This window comes from Terrapene carolina, unplaced genomic scaffold, assembly GCF_002925995.2.
Source record: "Terrapene carolina triunguis isolate 2854851 unplaced genomic scaffold, T_m_triunguis-2.0 Scaffold629, whole genome shotgun sequence".
Classification (NCBI taxonomy): Eukaryota; Metazoa; Chordata; order Testudines; family Emydidae; genus Terrapene; species Terrapene triunguis.
The window spans coordinates 19,926,651-19,944,713 of record NW_020664980.1 but is presented as its reverse complement, the minus strand read 5'-3'; the positions used below and the strand labels follow the sequence as shown (position 1 = coordinate 19,944,713).

At 48.4% G+C, this 18,063-nt stretch overlaps 2 protein-coding genes across 4 annotated transcripts in view; one reads left to right on the top strand and one right to left on the bottom strand.

The window, feature by feature from the left end:
* SLBP (stem-loop binding protein) overlaps positions 1 to 5,531 on the bottom strand; it is an 8,657-nt gene extending 3,126 nt beyond the window's left edge. The window contains exons 1-2 of one of the 2 annotated variants that reach the window (XM_026659387.1): positions 5,435 to 5,531; positions 4,472 to 4,549 (exon numbers count right to left, since the gene is read on the bottom strand). In XM_026659387.1, coding sequence (XP_026515172.1) covers positions 4,472 to 4,549; positions 5,435 to 5,484 — 128 coding nt within the window. In that variant the 5' untranslated portion in view covers positions 5,485 to 5,531. The remainder of the gene's footprint in view (positions 1 to 4,471; positions 4,550 to 5,434) is intronic. The other variant, XM_026659389.1, reaches the window with a different exon arrangement.
* A 483-nt stretch (positions 5,532 to 6,014) lies between these two features.
* Positions 6,015 to 17,216, top strand: CDC25C (cell division cycle 25C). 2 transcript variants are annotated; one of them, XM_029913421.1, is made up of 15 exons: positions 6,016 to 6,248; positions 7,147 to 7,238; positions 8,267 to 8,306; positions 11,494 to 11,527; positions 11,713 to 11,799; positions 12,121 to 12,198; positions 12,872 to 13,009; positions 13,464 to 13,547; positions 13,857 to 14,009; positions 14,739 to 14,840; positions 15,333 to 15,395; positions 15,842 to 15,940; positions 16,052 to 16,185; positions 16,311 to 16,422; positions 16,755 to 17,216. In XM_029913421.1, the coding sequence occupies exons 1-15, from the start codon at positions 6,061 to 6,063 to the stop codon at positions 16,893 to 16,895; spliced, it is 1,545 nt and encodes a 514-aa protein (XP_029769281.1). In that variant the 5' UTR covers positions 6,016 to 6,060; the 3' UTR covers positions 16,896 to 17,216. The 2 variants fall into 2 exon arrangements, with proteins under 2 accessions (XP_029769282.1, XP_029769281.1); XM_029913422.1 differs by lacking the exon at positions 15,333 to 15,395 and having other exon boundaries at positions 6,015 to 6,248.
* The last annotated feature ends 847 nt before the right edge of the window (positions 17,217 to 18,063 follow it).

The following is an 18,063-nucleotide window of genomic DNA, read 5'->3' as shown; positions in this document are numbered from 1 at the left end:
CCCACTTCTTCGGATGCATATGCATCCGAAGAAGTGGGTTGTAGCCCACGAAAGCTTATGCTCTAATAAATTTGTTAGTCTCTAAGGTGCCACAAGTACTCCTGTTCTTTTTGCGGATACAGACTAACACAGCTGCTACTCTGAGACACAGAGAGACAGTCCTTGCCCCAGAGTTTACAAAGGAGGGGGAAGGAAAACAGTCAAATAGATACAACTATAGATCTACAAAACTCAAAAATGCAGATGTATATCTCTTTAAGAGTCAAATAGCCAACTGCCAATTAAGCTAAATCTTCATTAACTGGTAGATTTCTATAATGTAGCAAGTATCAGTGGCTGATTTATACACTCTTCCTATCAGGCCAAGGACATAAGAACAAGTCAAGGGGTCTCATCCCAAATACCTATTGCCATCAGCAGGGATCCCTTCAGCCTCGTCTACAAAACAGAAAATGGTGACTCAGGAAAATGCTTGAATGTAACACCTTCTTCCCATCTTATTTTCTGTTTATCTTTTAGACTAAGCTTCTTAGTGTGGGGGACTGTATGTTTTATACAGGGTCAAGAAGTGGCCGTGCTTAGTAAATAGGATGAGATCTCAACTGTCAGAGTAAAAATATATGACAAATAAGCAATGTGACAAAACTAAATCTACAGCCCCACATCTTACCATAGCTTTACATACTCCCTCAGGACTTTTGAGTGTCTACAAGGCTACTGGGAGATTAATCCCAAGAGTTCCACTCTGCAACAGCAACATCTCTACTGGGATATGTAGTGCCACTTTCCTGAAAGCAACAATGGGAATTCTGGGCAAGGAAGGAGACTGGGAGAAGGGCGGTATCTGAGTCAGTGAACCAGGTCGTGCTGGTGGGGGAGTGACACTATATGTGAAAGAAAGCATAGAATCAAATGAAGTAAAAATCTTAAATGAACCAAACTATACCATAGAATCTCTAAGGATAGTAATTCCATGCTCAATTAATAAGAATATAGCAGTAGAGATATATTACCGACCACCTGACCAAGATGGTGATTGTGACTGTGAAATGCTCAGGGAGATTAGAGAGGCTATTAAAATAAAAATCTCAATAATAATGGGGGATTTCAACTATCCCCACATTGACTGGGTACATGTCACCTCAGGACGGGATGCAGAGATAAAGTTTCTAGACACCTTAAACGACTGCGTCTTGGACAGCTAGTCCTGGAAACCACAAGAGAAGAGGCAATTCTTGATTTAGCCCTAAGTGGAGCACAGGATCTAGTCCAAGAGGTGAATATAGCTGGACTGCTTGGTAATAGTGACCATAATATAATGAAATTTAACATCCCTGTGGCGGGAAAACACCACATCAGCCCAACACTGTAGCATTTAATTTCAGAAAGGGGGACTACACAAAAATGAGGAGGTTAGTTAAACAGAAATTAAAAGGTACAGTGCAAAAAGTGAAATCCTGCAAGCTGCATGGAAACTTTTTAATGACTTTTTAAGTTGACCCATAATAGAGGCTCAACTTAAACGTGTATCCCAAATTAAAAAACATAGTAAGAGAACCAAAAAAGTGCCACTGTGGCTAAACAACAAAGTAAAAGAAGCAGTGAAAGGCAAAAAGGCATCCCTTAAAAAGTGGAAGTTAAATCCTAGTGAGGAAAATAGAAAGGAGCATAAACTCTGGCAAATGAGGTGTAAAAATATAATTAGGAAGGCCCAAAAAGAATTTGAAAAACAGCTAGCCAAAGACTCAAAAAGTAATAGCAAAAAAATGTTTTAAGTACATGAGAAGCAGGAAGCCTGCTAAACAACCAGTGGGCCAACTGGACGATCGAGATGCTAAAGGAGCACTCAAGGACAATAAGGCCATTGCGGAGAAACTAAATGAATTAGAAGCGAGTCTCATCTTATGTGCATTTAACATGCGCAAATTCAGCTTTGCATGGTCGGCAAAAACTAAAACAAAAAAAAAGAAAAATAATTTAAATACTGTACCCGTAGTGCGGGCGATTCCGCCCACCATTACACTCAATGTAATTTTGACTATACGCAATTTTCACTTTACGTGCTGACAACGGAACGTAACCCCAGCATAAGATGAGACTTGCCTGTATTTGCATCGGTCTTCATGGCTGAGGATGAGAGAGAGATTCCCAAACCTGAGCCATTCTTTTTAGGTGACAAATCTGAGGAACTGTCCCAGATTGAGGTGTCATTAGAAGAGGTTTTGGAACAAATTGATAAACTAAATGGTAATAAGTCACCAGGACCAGATGGTATTCACCCGAGTTCTGAAGTAACTCAAATGTGAAATTGCAGAACTACTAACTGTAGTCTGTAACCTATCATTTAAATCAGCTTATCTACCAAATGACTTGAGAATAGCTAATGTGACGCCAATTTTTAAAAAGGGCTCCAGAGGTGATCCTGGCAATTAGAGGCCGGTAAGCCTGACTTCTGTACCAGACAAACCGGTTGAAACTATAGTAAAGAACAGAATTGTCAGACACATAGATGAACATAATTTGTTGGGGAAGAGTCAACATGGTTTTTGTAAAGGGAAATCATGCCTCAACAATCTACTAGAATTCTTTGAGGGGGTCAACAAGCATGTGGACACGGGTGATCCAGTGAATATAGTGTACTTAGATTTTCAGAAAGCTTTTGATAAGGTCCCTCACCAAAGGCTCTTAAGCAAAGTAAACTCTCATGGGATAAGAGGGAAGGTCCTCTCATGGATCAGTAACTGGTTAAAAGATAGAACAACGAGGAGTCCTTGTGGCACCTTAGAGACTAACAAATTTATTTGGGCATAAGCTTTCATGGGCTAAAACCCACCAGTTGACAAGAAGGGGTGAATATCAACAGAGGGAAAAAAATAATTTTCTCTCTGTTGATACTCACCCCTTCTTGTCAACTGCTGGGAATGGGCCACATCCACCCTAATTGAATTGGCCTCGTTAGCACTGACCCCCCACTTGATAAGGCAACTCCCATCTTTTCATGTGCTGTAATATATATACCTGCTTACTGTATTTTCCACTCCATGCATCTGATGAAGTGGGTTCTAGCCCATGAAAGCTTATGCCCAAATAAATGTGTTAGTCTCTAAGGTGCCAGAAGGACTCCTCGTTGTTTTTACTGATACAGACTAACACGGCTACCCCTCTGAAACCTGGTTAAAAGATAGGAAACAAAGGGTAGGAATAAATGGTCAGTTTTCAGAATGGAGAGGGGTAAATAGTGGTGAAGAGTTACAAAGAGAACTCATAAAACTGGGTGAATGGGCAACAAAATGGCAGATGAAATTCAATGTTGATAAATGCAAAGTAATGCACATTGGAAACCATAATCCCAACTATACATATAAAATGCTGGGGTCTAAATTGGCTGTTACCACTCAAGAAAGATCTTGGAGTCATAGTGGTTAGTTCTCTGAAAACATCCACTCAATGTGCAGCGGCAGTCAAAAAAGCAAACAGAATGTTGGGAATCATTAAGAAAGGGATGGATGGTAAGACAGAAAATATCATATTGCCTCTATATAAATCCATGGTATGCCCACATCTTGAATACTGCGTGCAGATGTGATCGCCCCATCTCAAAAAGATATACTAGAATTGGGAAAAGTACAGAGAAGGGCAACAAAAACAATGAGGGGGATGGAACAACTTCTGTATGACAAGAGATTAATAAGACTGGGACTATTCATCTTGGAAAAGAGATGACTAAGGGGGGGATATGGTAGAGGTCTATAAAATCATAACTAGTGTGGAGAAAGTAAATAAGGAAGTGTTATTTACTCCTTCTCATAACACAAGAACTAGGGGTCACCAAATGAAATTAATAGGTAGCAGATTTTAAAACAACCAAAAGGAAGTATTTTTTCACACATCGCACAGTCAACCTGTGGAACTTCTTGCCAGAGGATATTATGAAGCCCAAGACTACAACAGAGTTCAAAAAAGAACTAGGCAAGTTCATGGAGGATAGATCCATCAGTGGCTATTAGCCAGGATGGGCAGGGATAATGTCCCTAGTGTCTGTTTGCCAGAAGCTGGGAATGGGCAACGGGATGGATCACTTGATGATTCCCTGTTCTGTTCATTCCCTCTGGGGCACCTGGCATTGGTCACAGTCAGGAGACAGGATACTGGGCTAGATGGACCTTTGGTCTGACCCAGTCTGGCCGCTCTTATGCCCCGGGTCATCCTCCATCCAACTCACTCTTGATGTTTTCCAGCACAAATTGCTCATTCTTCCCCCCAAGCTCTCACTACATTAAACATCATGTTCTCCCTTGCAGCCATAGAAATAATCCTAAACAGAGACATTTGTCATCACCAGCTCTCTTTCCTCTTTGAAATTCTTGCCCCATTAATTATATGCATTTTTTCTCTAAGGCCATAGGCAAATGTCTGCTAACTATTTATAATCTAGACAGAAAGCTTCTGCATACCATGTGTTTCCACCCACCTGTCTGTCTCACATACAGACGCTTTTCCAGAGGCAGGCTCTTCACATCCAAGAACAAGAGGGTCATGAAACAGAGAACTGTATGCCAGTTATGGAAGAAAATCAATTCTCCACCCGAGACAGAGCTCACAACCCTTCCCTACAACACAGCTAGCTCAGGGACCCATCCTACCCCTCGGCCCATAGAAAACACTGACTTCTGAAAAGTCAGTGTCCGCACAGGGGATAGAATTCTCTTAAATAAGTGGAGTCAGCTAAAAACTGAGCTTCAGAGAATGATTCTAAACCAAGGGGAAGCAGTCACCACCTTTGAAGGCAGCCAAAGGGCTCTGGGTGAGACAGCCTCCAAATTAATTGATCTGAGCCTCAAGAGGGTTGTCAGCCCAGCGAGACACGGGCTAAGGAGCATTATGAAGATGAAGTAATGCAAACAGGGTGTCAAGCATGCCCTGTTCCTGCACCGCCTGACCCTGACTGAAGCCCGAGCGCCACCCACAGGCAGCAGGGCCAGTTCTATCCCCCGGGGTCACCTAGGAGCCCCAAGCGGACTCGCCCTGGCCCAGCAGCGGCGGGCGCCTGCCAGCGGAGCATCCAGCCGTGCTGGGGGCAGCGCAGGGAAAGGCCCGTCAGGCCGCAGCAGCGCAGCGTGAGCCGGGGGACGGTCACCGCGTGTCGGGCGCTGGAGCAGCCCCCGCAGGAATCCCCGTGATCGTTGCCGGGACACGCGCCGGGGCAGGGACCGTCCCACCCGGCCCCGCTGCACCCAGCCCCGCGGAGCCGCCCGGTCCCTGCTCCGCGAAGGGCTGCCGGAGGCGCGGCTCGGGGAGCGGTGAGTGGGGGAGCCTCCCCCCGGCCCCGCGCGGGAACAGGGCGCCCGGGCAGCGCAGCGCAGCGGGTTACGGGAGCGCGGCTCAGACACGGCCCGGCCGTTACAGCCCCGGGGTCCGGGCCGCGCGCCCGTACCTGCGGCCCAGCGGCTCCCAGCCACACGGCGCGCGAGGCGCGGGCAGCATGGCCACTGGCGGGCGCGTGCGCGGAGCCACGTCACCAGGCGGGGTTCGCCTGGGGACTAGGGGGCACTCCCCCCTCACTAATACTTACAGACCGCGCCCCCACGAATCACGTGCTCCCGGGGGCGGTGATTGGCTTCACGGAGCCAATAAGCGCTAGACATGGGCGGAACCCCTTACATCCGTGCAATATCAAAAGCAACGTCCCGCCCGCCATTCTCTCCCCCAATAGGTTCTCACTTCGCTCGAGTCACGCGGACATTACCCAATCAGAGAGCGGCCCTTGTGTTTGGTCCCGTCCCCCGGTCGCCCTGATTGGCTACGGTCGGCAACAATCTCTGTGATTGGCTGGGATCCGGCGGCAGGTTTAAGTTCCCCGTCTGTGGGCTCGGGGCGAGACCGGGCCAGGGACCAGCGGGGCGCGGCGGAGCGGCGCGGCGCGGCGCCGGCGGGTCAATGAGGGCGGCGCGCGGCTGGGGGGCGAGCGAGCGGGCCGGGACCCGCGGGCGCCCGGAGGCCCGGGCGATGGGCCGCGGGTGACCCGGCTTGTGTGCTCCTAGGTGGCGGTCCCGCGGCGCCATGGCCGGGAGTCTCTCCCCCGGGGCCCCCGGCGGCCCCCGCTCGCGTCTCGGCTTCCGAGCCAGCTGCAGGATGGTGCTGGACTTGCTGCGGGACACCGAGCTCTCCCTGCCCTTCACCCCGGAGCTGCCCCGCACCCCGGTCACCGGCCTCGCTCGGGGCTTTAGGAACCTCAGCACCTGGGCTGGGTAAATCCCGTCTCGCCGCCCCGGGGCTGGGAGCACGCGGGGAAACTCTCCTGGCGGGGAGCGGGGATGAGGCACAGCCCCGGGCGGGAGTGCAGTGCCGGGGGACAGACTCGGCACCCACCCCAATGGGAAGGAAATCTGCCCTCCACCCGCCCTGCCAGCAAACGGCCCCTAGCAGCCTAGGGGCCAGGGACAAGCTTCGCTTGTTCCTTTGGTGTTTCATCCACCTGCCGGCAGGCTGCCCAGCAGGCAGAGACCGAATAGTGCTTCTGATCGCCCCAAGTAGTGCGGGGGGGGGGGTAAGAGCAGTCTCTTTGCTCAGCTTGGGTCAGGATGAACCCATCAACTAGTGCTCCTACTACAAGGATTGGGTCAGCAGCTTGCTCTTGATGGGTGGGGGGAGGGTTGATAAATTCAGGCCTAAATTTAGGATTTCTTGCTGTTTAGTGTTTGCGTTACTGTGTTGAAAACAACTTTAGTCTAAAGGTTGTGATGCCTGCAAGGCCTGTTCAAAAGGAACCAAGAGGACTATAAGACTCTCTGTCCCAGCATCGGCTCCTGCAAGAAACTCGGGGGGGGGGGCTTCTCATTTAAAAAAAAAACGTTTCTTGGTGTGAACAGCATGGCCACTAAACCTCATCTTTTTATAAAGGCACCCTCAAGACCTTCCGAAATGCCTCACAAAGCTCAGGTTCTGAGTTCTTTGGATAGGGCGGGGAAGGTACCTCTTATGGTTCCGGCGGCTCTAAGTGGGTGCATGCTGCAGAAAAGAGTTCTGACAGAGATCCTGCTGTTGGATCCAGTGCAGTCTCATACCTTGATGTCCACATGCTGATTTACAAAAATGTCACAATTTTCCCCATCCCCTGATACTTTTGATTTTGATTTGTTGTTGCAGGGATACACCAAAGTGCTGTCTAGATCTGTCTGATCTCAGCAGTGGTGAGGAGATGCCTGCCTTCAATTTCACCCATTCCCCAGACATGGCTGGTAAGAGCTGACTGGCTGGGACAAAATTCTGAGCCTTAGCCCTAGTTGTATTGCTTGCTATTATGCTGGTGGCAAGGACCAGTACCTCATTTTGCTATGTGCTGTTAAATAAGTAATAGAGTTCCTGAGAACTCTCTCATTCTGGGATTATGAAAAGATTCACCAGGTGGATTAAACAGATAGATGGGTTGTGGTTAGATGAAGACAAGTAAAACAAGCACATTTTGCATAGTATAGGCAGTAGCTGCAACTCACTTGACTAGCCATTTCCAACAGTCAGTGCTTGTAATTGTTAATAATGGTGCCAAGACTCTCAGAATCCTCAACTCCAGCTGTACACCCCTTCAATATGAGACAGTCCAAAATGAGCCCAGCTTCCACAAGGCTGAGGCTTCACAGCCTAGCCAGGTGGAAAGGACTCTGCCATCCTTATAGTGAAAAGATTGGCTGTTGTAGCTATTCTCTTAGAATGCTCCCTTGAACTGTTCTCTAACTGTGCTGTTGCCAAAGCATGGAAAGCATTGGCACATGGGATAATTTGTCTTTACAGTTTACATAAACCTAGGGATGCTGTTGCAACACATCAGCAATATTAGTGGAGCACATCCCCGGTCTCACTCTGCCTTAAAAGTGAAGGTTACAAATATAGTCTTCCTTGAACAAGTTAAATCAGGAAACGCTGCTTTACTAGTTTTGTGAATTTCAAAATCTTCAAATTTGTCTCATCCATCCCTTGGGACTGTCCAGTACTGAGCCCAGCTGTATAATTTCTAGAATTTTTCCCACTGTAGTTTGAAATGTCTCCAGTTACTTCCTGGAGACCATTCCACAGCCTGGGTCTCCTCACTAGGAGGTATTCCTGATAGTCAGCCTACCATTATCCTTTTCTGTCTAATCTCTCATCGTGGGTAGTCACAGAATGTTGGCCACAGGAGACTCTAGATGCCTTTTCTTCATTTCACATAATTGCTCCTACTTTATTCTCCATGCTCATGCCAGCTGTGTTTTGCTGACTTATCTCTCTTCAGTTGCAGGTCGGGTGGACTCATCAGGACCTCAGGATGGGCTGTAAGTTCTGTATATCAGGGCTCTTCTATGAGCACCCATCACTACAGTATCTGTAGTTCCTGTTAATGAGCCAGATCAGATGAAGAATGATATGCTCTGAAATGGCAATACATACCACGCTTGGGCTGAGGAAGAGATTCCCCCTCAAAAGTAGCAGGGATCTTTCCTGACCTGTCCAGATAGTGTTCTTATCTTTATAAAATGTCAGTGACTCCTGGCTGGAAGATACTGTGTAGTTAAGCAAGGAGTGTTAACATTTAGGTTCTAGCTGGAGTGCGCCATGTGCCATGTCATGCAAACCTTTCCTTTCCAGCTGCTGAGTCTTTGCACTCCTTTTCCTTTTGAACTCTATTTAATCATAACCACCATTAATTTACGGAGAGGGTGAGTAATGATATGGACTCCTTCACCTCCAATCAGCTGTTCAGATCTGGCTACCGTTAGTAGTAACCAAAAGTAGTTCCTATTCTGTGGCTCTGGTTCTCATGTGAAATGAGCATTGTGTGTTTTTTAAACCGACTCAGCCCAGTTCCTAGTTCAGAGGTTTTCATATCACAAAAAACCACTGGTTTGTCAGCAGCCTCAATGGAGAGACCAAGGACTAAACGGGCCACAGTAATTGAATTCCCTTTGATGAGATCCTTCCAAAATATGATTGAGGCGTGCGAGGGGGTGAAATGAAGTTCTGTGCTGCAGCTGTCCGTACAGTACCTGTCCTGTTCTCCAGCACGGTCAGGCAGGCACCATTTCTGGCATATACCTGCATTGCTGTGCTCACATGTGAAAAGAGCAGCAAGGTAAAATCAAAAAAGATCTCTGAGTAAATCTGAAGGCTTGTTGTAATAATTAGGTCTACAAATTTACTCTTAATTATGAGCTCAACTGTAATAAGCATATAAATGTTCATAATATGTGACAATAGCCTATGACAACAAATGTTGATGGGACAAGATACAAAAGGGAGACAGAAAAACTGAATTAGTCTAAACAAAAAGGCAACTTTGATATAACTCAAAGAATATATTAAAATCATGCCTGGTAAACAGATGATGTGGAACCAGAAATTAAGTAACCAAAATTGGTATGTCAGAAACTAGCCCTAACTGGTGGACCAAATAGTAAACATTCATTACTGAAAACAATTTGACCTACTTTCATTAACATCTGTTATTACAGGTAACATCTTAGAACTTTCATACAGTTAAGGTAAAGTTGTAGGGCCAGTTATTACAACAGCTATTTTACCCACTGTTCCTTTTATCAGTCCTTAAAGAAAGAGATTTGGGGAAGAAAATAGGGAAGAACAAATGGAAGCAAGCTTTGCCATCATGGCTGTCACCCCCACCATCTCCTGGGTTTCTGGGCCTCTGTTACCTTAATCCTGAGCAATGTCCTGACCAGACTGAGCCAGATGACATTGCCACCCATAGCGGCTCCAGCTGAATCCCAACCACCAACTGAGATGAAACAAGATTGGATTTAAACTGGAGCTGTTGCTGCTGCTTCAGCTGTCATCAATCTCAACTAACTTCTTTTCCCCAAAGGGACAGTTTAGGACTTTAACAGAAGTAGCAACAACAACAGCTTCAGCTCATCTCAACTAATCTTTTCACTCTTACCAAAGAGGACAGTAATTATCATAGGACTGGAAGGGACCTTGAGAGGTTATCTAGTCTAGTCCCCTGCACTCATGGCAGGACTAAGTATTACCTAGTTCATCTTTGAGACCATCAAATAGACTGTCACACAAGGGGTTTTTTCTTATAAAACTCCTTACAGCTAACAGGAAAGGGAACAAGGGATGTTAAAATGAAAGCCTTACTTAATACTTCACATTTGAAATGCCTTAACTGCTTTCCTTCTTTTCTGCATCTTTAATAAAAGATTAAAAAGGATTTTTAATGATGTGTCTGCCATAGTACTAAGCAGGCTGTGGTCTCTGTATACCAAACCCCAGACCTTGTTTAATAGAGTTTAATGTTGGACAGTGACTGGGTTATGTTAACACCTTCAGCCCATATTCCATCTAAATTAGTACAGCAGGCCACTGGTCTCTTCTCCCTCAAATCCTTCCTCAAGAACCACTTCTGCTGAGACCCTGCACGTTATTTTTTTATTTTAATGTAATGACAGCAAGGCTGACTGGGCTGAGTGCAGTTTGTAAAATTAACAGGATGACTGCAGCATCCAGCCCCATGGTTAAGGCTGGATCAGATCCCATCCCTCCAGCACATGCACACCCTCCTCTGTCTGGCACGCTCACTTGGCAAGCCCTATTTCAGATTAGACTGAGCTCTTTGGGGCAGTGCCGGCGCAGTGATGCCCAAGCAGGGCCTTTGGACACTACTGCAATACACAAGAGAACAATCTTTGACGTTTGTTCAGAGTTTCCTAGATGGGAGCTTATTGCTTCCCTGCTCTGCCCACCCATGCAGGGAACATTCCAGACCAGGTGGTGCATGTGGCTAGGCTGCTGTCAGAAATGGCTGTTTTCTCTCCTACACACCCATCAACATGTTCCTCTCATGAGGCAGCCTCCTGCTGATTATAGACAGCCCGCAGGTTCTTGCCTAGAGCGGCTCCCCACGTCGTCTTTAGCTGGCCCCATGTAGTACGTATTTTCTGGTTTCAGTCCTGCCTGGGCCCGGAGAGGTGGAGTTTGGGTCTGGAGGCCTTTGAAGGGAACAATTCAATCTCTCTTTTCTGAGCCTACTGACAAAGCAGTGTTTTTTGTGATGTGGAAACTTGGTTTTTAGGGTCATCCTGGGAGCACCAGTTGCATTGGGTGTGGTATTATTTCTTACTCAGTTTTACACAAGACTCTGGAAATATGACAGAGACAGTTTGCAGCTGGCCAGCCATGTCCTGTTCAGCATAAATAGGGGGATGATCTGTAAAATGAGGGGCAGGATCCCTGAGTTCTAATCCCAGCTCTGTCAGTGACTCACCATGTGGCCTGGGGCGAGATTCTGTTTCTCCGAGACTCAGTGTCCCTTCCATAAAATGGGATAATCGTCTTGTCCTGCCTGCTGAGCATCACCAGGGTGCTGTGTTAGTGCTGAGTATTGTCATTCGGCATAAGTTCTGCAGGGACATACTGAAGTGGGTGGGTCCCCCCTGAGGACGTGCAGGCTGGACAGCAGAGCAAGCCCCAGGACACTCTGACAGGCTGTTTTTCTCCCTGCAGAGAGGCACAGAGGCAGAATGTAAAATCTTTCCTGGTAAGTGACTCCTCTTCGTTGGGAGACAGGTTATTTTGTTACCGGGAGGAGCTGGGGCATCTGAGCAGGCCCAGGAAATGCTGTGGGCTGGTGTAAGGAGGCTAGGTGCAGTGGGACACTGACTGCAGGTCTCAGGGCTCTTGTTTACCATTGTCCCAGTGAGCGATCCCTTCTGTGCATTGTAGCCCCAGGTATTATGCAGCACACCGAGTTCCCCAGGCTCCATGCAGCGAGAAGGCAACGAGATAGACAACTCCCTGAACAAGGAAAACGTGAGTACCTGCTGGATGGGGCCGGGGGGCTGCACAGGCATTTGCTGGAAGTGGTGGCAGATGGGAGCACATGTCAGTACTGCAGCTCTGTAGCACAGAATCCTTACCAAGCACTGAATATGGAAGGGGGTAATCCTCTAGGATCCCCAAATTGCCTTTCCTCCTTCCCCACTAACTGTGGTGCTGAATCTACTCCTAACCAAGATCCAGGGCCTGTTTAATGCCGGGGGAGGTTTGAAACTGTCTTAGGCTCTTGACCCTGGAGGTGGCGGATGTGGCCAGCTCTCAGCTCAAGGCCCTTTCCCCTTTCTCTTGTTTCAGGAGGGCCGCTGGTTTAAGCGCCCAGGGTGGCAAATGCCTAGGTCCCTGCTGTTTCGAAAGAGAGCAACAGCTCAGCTGGTGAGTTAATGCTTCAGGCTTCTCAGTATCCAATGACCTGATATGGTGAGTGTGGAGAGGATAATGCCAATGATATTTAATATAATATATGGAGATATACCTATCTCATAGAGCTGGAAGGGACCCTGAAAGGTCATCAAATCCAGTCCCCTGCCTTCACTAGCAGGACCAAGTACTGATTTTGCCCCAGATCCCTAAGTGGCCCCCTCAAGGATTGAACTCTCAACCCTGAGTTTAGCAGGCCAATGCTCAAACCACTGAGCTATCCCTCCCCTGATGATAGACAGGGCTGGATGGGGATGAGCCCTCCTCTGAGATGTGGAGGAGGGGGGCAGGCTGGGTCAGATCTCCCTTTTCTTATGGGGGCACTGTCTGTGCCTTGTCTGAAGCCCTGCTTCCTGTGGAGAGCAGGAATCAGAGAGTTCACAGGTTTGTGAATTGGTTTGACACTGGGGGCAGTCAGGGAAGTCTGCTCTGCAACAGCCCTAGGCAGTACTCTTTGGGATTAGTTAACAGACTGACCATATGGAGTCTGGTTCTCGACCATCAGGAGTTACTGTCAGTGAGTGGCACTGACAGCATGGCAGAGCAGGTCTGGGATCTGCAGTGCAGCTTGCCTGGGTGGGAACAAGGCACCGTTGCAGGACTGTAACTCCATCTCTTCCCCTGTCAGGATGCAGGGGGCTTGGAGGAGTGTGAAGTGAAAGATTTGGGCAGCCCAATTGCTGCAGTGGCACCGCATCCACGCAGAATGGCAGAGAACTTGGACAGCTTTGAAGAGCTCTTCCCCAATGAACAAGAAGACATGGAGGTGAGAGGAGCCAGGCATAGTCATCATCTGCCCTGCATGTACTCCACTGTGTGCTTCATGGAGCAGTTCACAGGCTGGGGAAGTAGACACTGCAGAGTCTGTCCTGGTCTGGACTGACAGGCTACCAAGAGCCAGCAGGTGTTTGGGAGCATTCTGGATATTTCTAGGGAGCCGGGCAGCTTTGATAGTGTTTAGCTGGACAAAGTATTGGCAGCCTGAGCTCCACTGGAGAAGAGGCAGAGCTCACCTCTCTCCTTCCACAGCTGGAGGAGTGGAGCGACCTGGGATGTGGTGAGCAGCCCTCCTGGACACTAGCAGATCCCTAGCTGTGTGTTCTCCCTCCATCACTGGGCACAGCAGCACACAGCTACGGGTTACTCTTGGTCACTGGATGCCTGACAGTGATTTCAGGTGAGTTGTGCTTGTGGTTAATGCTGTTTCTATTCCCCCCCAGAAACCAGTGGCTGGGAACCTGTCCTCCAGCATGGCTGTCCTGCTCTCTGGACCCCTCCTCACACAGGACATCAATGTCAGTGAAGTGAGTGAGCTTACCTACTAATACGTCATTAAATCAGACCTGCCCAGGTGTCTGGGCAAAGCTTGTATCCTGCAGGGCAAAAATCATTCTTGGACTGGGGGGTGCTGCTTGGGCTGGCATTGCTCACTATCCACTTATTGCCATTCTAGGAGGAGCTGCTCTGCTTCCAGCTCCAAAGGGGCTTTACAGAGATGGGCCTCTGCAACCCAGGCTTCCGGGAAGGGAGCATTGCTCCGAAAGTGTTGAGCTGGGGAGATGGCGCCCCCTTGTGACTTGCCTTTCCTTCCCCTCTTGTCTGTCTCCAAGCAGGTCTCTATCAACAGAAGTCGCCTGTACCGCTCACCGTCCATGCCAGAGAAGTTGGACAGACCGGTGCTGAAGCGAATAGTGAGATGCCAGGACAATGAAACTCCAGTCAAGGTGAAACTGAGACGCAGCCCTGTCTATGAGGAGCTGGAGCAGGTAAGGGAGCCAGACCTGGGAATCATTAAGAAAGGGATAGATAATAAGACAAAATATCATATTGCCTCTATAAATCCATGGTACGTCCACATCTTGAATACTACGTGCAAATGTGGTTTCTCCATCTCAAAAAGATATATTGGAATTGGAAAAGGTTCAGAAAAGGGCAACAAAAATGATTGGGGTATGGAACAGCTTCCATATGAGGAGACATTAATAAGACTGGGACTTTTCACGTTGGAAAAGAGATGACTAAGGGGGGATATGCCAGAGGATGTTATGAAGGCCAAGAGGATCTTTGCCAGAGGATGTTGTGAAGGCCAAGACTACAACAGGGTTCAAAAAAGAACTAGATAAATTCATGGAGGATAGGTCCATCAATGGCTATTAGCCAGGATGGGCAGGGATGGTGTCCCTAGCCTTTGTTTGCCAGAAGCTGAGAATGGGTAACAGGGGATGGATCACTTGATGATTACCTGTCCTGTTCATTCTGGGGCACTTGGCATTGGCCACTGTTGGAAGACAAGATACTGGGATAGATGGAGCTTTGGTCTGACCCAATCTGGCCGTTCTTATGCCAGGGACTTTGGAGGGGGTAGTCCAGCCTTTGCTTTGGGGAAACTGTAAGACGGGTGTTGGCCAGCCCATATGGGCAGAGCCACACAGTGGAGTAGCCGGTTAGGGACTGGTTGGCTTGTGTATTGCTGATGGCTGCCTGATTGGTTGCAGGGCGCAACTCTGAAGAAGACGGCCTCCCTCTCAGACATGGAAATTGTCAAAGTTCTTGATCAGGACTATGGCTTCCGACAGCTCATCGGGGACTTCTCTAAGGTCTGTGTCTGCTGCAGCCACCTGTGCCCTGAGCAGTCTCCCAGCTCTCGAAAGGGGTACGCCTTGATGTGGGAGAAGGAACCACCTAAATTTGATGTGCAGAGCTGGTTATTTTCCTTGCTGCACAGCAGTGGGATGAGAATCCTAGGCCGTAACCCCAGAGACACTCCTAGGGAGCTGGTTTGGTTTCTACATGTTAAACAATCTTTGATTCAAAATCAAATCCTGATGCCCCTAGGGAGGTGGCAGGTAAGTCAAGGATCAGAGAGCAATACCTCCCAGCAAACACAGGAATCCTGTGCTCAAAGAAACAGTTATGGATTTAATCAGAGGATGGAGAATGTGGGTGGGTTGAGTGGATGGGGGGTGAAGGATAGAGGGACAGTCACCAGAGGGCCTGGGGGGTGGAAACCAGTCTGAGTTTGAGGATCTAGAAGAGCAGGGTCCTTGCAGCTATTATGATTCTGAGCTGGACTGAGAATGTCTCTCTAGGTGTATGCGCTGCCGACAGTGACAGGAAGGCAACAGGATCTGAGATACATCACCCCGGAGACTGTGAGCAATGGCCTGCCCCCATGTCTGTAACTGTGTCCTTCCCCACCCCAAGCGTGCCTGTGCTCCCAGCTCTGCCTCTCCCTCCCCTCCAACATCCTTGTGTGTTACTCCTGAGAGCTGCTTGGTGGGGGCTATTTGACCTGCCTGTTGAAGCTGCTGCTTGTGAATCCTGATTCAAGTCTTGACTGCATTAATGTGGAGAAAGACTCCTTAATCCAGCCTTCAAAGCTTGTTAGCACTGGAGCATAATTAGATGCACCCTTTTCCAGCCACAAGCGTCACTTGAATGTTCTCTTGTATTTTGGCTGAGCAATCCCTGCTGCACACAGCCTGTGGCTCTTGCTGGCCTGGCAAGAAGAGCAGTTCTGTCTCAGAAGGGGAAGTTGTGTGGCTGGGAGCTGCCCCTCATTGTTGAATCCTTTAAGTGTAAATTGGATCCTTTACAGGTGGCTGCTCTTCTCTTTGGGCAATTCCAAAGCTTGATTGAGACATTCTACATCATCGACTGTCGCTACCCCTATGAGTATCGGGGGGGGCACATAAAGGTGAGGGAACTGGGGAGGGTCTGAAGTAGGGGGTGGAACTGGGATGTCAATATCCCCATGTGTTGCTGAGAATTGATCTTTCTTCCCCCCCCCCCCCTTTCTGCACTGCAGGGGGCTCTGAACTTTCACAGGCAGGAAGATGTCTTTGAGTTCTTGCTGAAGAAGCCTCTGTTCCCGTCCACGCCACAGAAACGCATTGTCCTTGTGTTCCACTGTGAATTCTCCTCAGAACGGGGCCCCAAGATGTGAGTGCAGGTCCTGTCTAGTCAGAGCTGGGAAAAGACGGCTGCTAGCAGGGGGTGGGTGCTCCTTGCTGAAATAACGCCTGCTGCTGCCTGTCTGACTTAGCTCCACATGTTGCTGTTTGAAGGTGCCGCTATCTGAGGGCGGAAGATCGAGCCATGAATGAGTACCCTGCACTGCACTATCCTGAGCTCTACGTCCTGAAGGGAGGCTACAAGGAGTTCTTCCCTGAGTACATGGTAATGGCAGGGCATCCAACTGGTGGGAATAAGGAGTCTCAGACCTTCTGCGATGGGGGCTGACTTGCCTCAAGGCCGCAGCAAGTCAGAAAAGTCGGTGTTAGCAGTGGGATTAGAACTGAGTTCCTAGCTTCCATTGCTGTGCTTGGACCACTAGACTGTGCCCCGCTGCCCACTAGTAGGTGTTCGTTACCAGTGAGGTGAAACCAAAGAAACAATGACATACCACTGAGAACACAGCAGACCCAGCTCCCGCCATTGGAATTGTCTAGATGGGCTGGCTAGGGTTCCCTTGCTCTAGCTGGATAATGTGTCTTCCCTTCCCTTCTCAGGAGCTCTGTGAACCCCAGGACTACTGTCCAATGCACCACCAGGACTACAAGGCAGAGTTGCTGAAATTCCGTACCAAGAGCAAGTTGTGGGCTGGAGACCGGAGGAGATGCGACCAAATCGCTCGTCTCATGAAGTTGTGAGGGCAGAGGCAGCAGCCTTGAGTGGGCACTGCTTGGAAGGGCTCTGCCTTGCACAGCAACAGTTTTTTCTCTTGGAAGTGGGTCACTCAGTGACAGTCAGAGGCTGGAAAGTGGGAACCTGCCTTGTCCTATGGAAACTGCAGCCACCTTCAGCCATTTCAGATGCTAACAAATGCTACAGGAAGGCTGGTTAAAAAAGGTCTTGATTCTTGATGCTGCATTTTGGAAAGACTGTGGCTGAGCATGACCCGGGTGGACCTAGCAGTCTGTAAGGAAATGGGGCCTCCTTCACATGGAAGGCACAGAGCGGGCCAGGTTCTAGGCTGCTGTGCCCAGCCATTGCAGAGCAGGGTATGTCACAGCCTGAGCTTTGACTCCTTTTTCCATCTCCTGCTTCTAGCAGGAACCTCCATGTTTCTCTTCACTGTTACTCTAGGTTTTGCATTTAATTGTCTCTTTTTAGTGACAGAATAAACAGATACCAAAGTGCTTGATTTGAACAGCTCTCCCTGTCCCTCCAGCCTGGTGACTCCCACCCATTTGTACCATTAGGATATTATTAAATCATCTTGTGCCAGAAGCCCCTGGGTGACTAAACAGATGCCAAATCCTGGCCTGTGATTGGCTGAGAAGTCCTGTGATGTGTAAGCCTCTATAAGGTTAACACTGAAGGCTGGACCAATGTTAACCAATCAGATGACATCTCTGCTGCATCCTTATTAGCATCTCACAGTCAGTTAAGGAATTGATGAACAGCAGCTAATCAAATCACATATGCAAATCTTTGCTTCCTGCTTGGTTCACTAGGATATTGACTTCTACCATTATCTCCATTTAGAATGTTGGGGAAAAGACAAGTTTGAAATTCCCACCCATAAAGAGGGGGAGTTAACCATTTATATGGATAAGGAGAACATCCCGTTAGGAGGAATATGAATCCTGCTTCAAGGCACATGCCAACTGCCAAAGTTAGGAAGACCTCAGGGGCAGGTTATTCCAAAATTGTCCATTATGGGTTTGTTTGTTTTTGCACCTTCCTCTGAAGCTTTTAGCAGGGGCACTCTGACCGGAGGCCTGGGCTAGAAATCCTTATGTCCCAGTTATATTTTGCATGGACATTGAGAATGTATATAATAAAACAGGCTGTCTTGTTCTTGAGGTAAACAAT

Bases quoted from the DNA above. Each gene is read 5' to 3' on its own strand.
- CDC25C (XM_029913421.1), top strand. From the start codon at position 6,061: ATGGCCGGGAGTCTCTCCCCCGGGGCCCCCGGCGGCCCCCGCTCGCGT. The intron at 15,396-15,841 runs GTGAGCAATGGC...GATCCTTTACAG, and splicing joins GATACATCACCCCGGAGACT to GTGGCTGCTCTTCTCTTTGG. The intron at 16,423-16,754 runs GTAATGGCAGGG...TTCCCTTCTCAG, and splicing joins AGTTCTTCCCTGAGTACATG to GAGCTCTGTGAACCCCAGGA.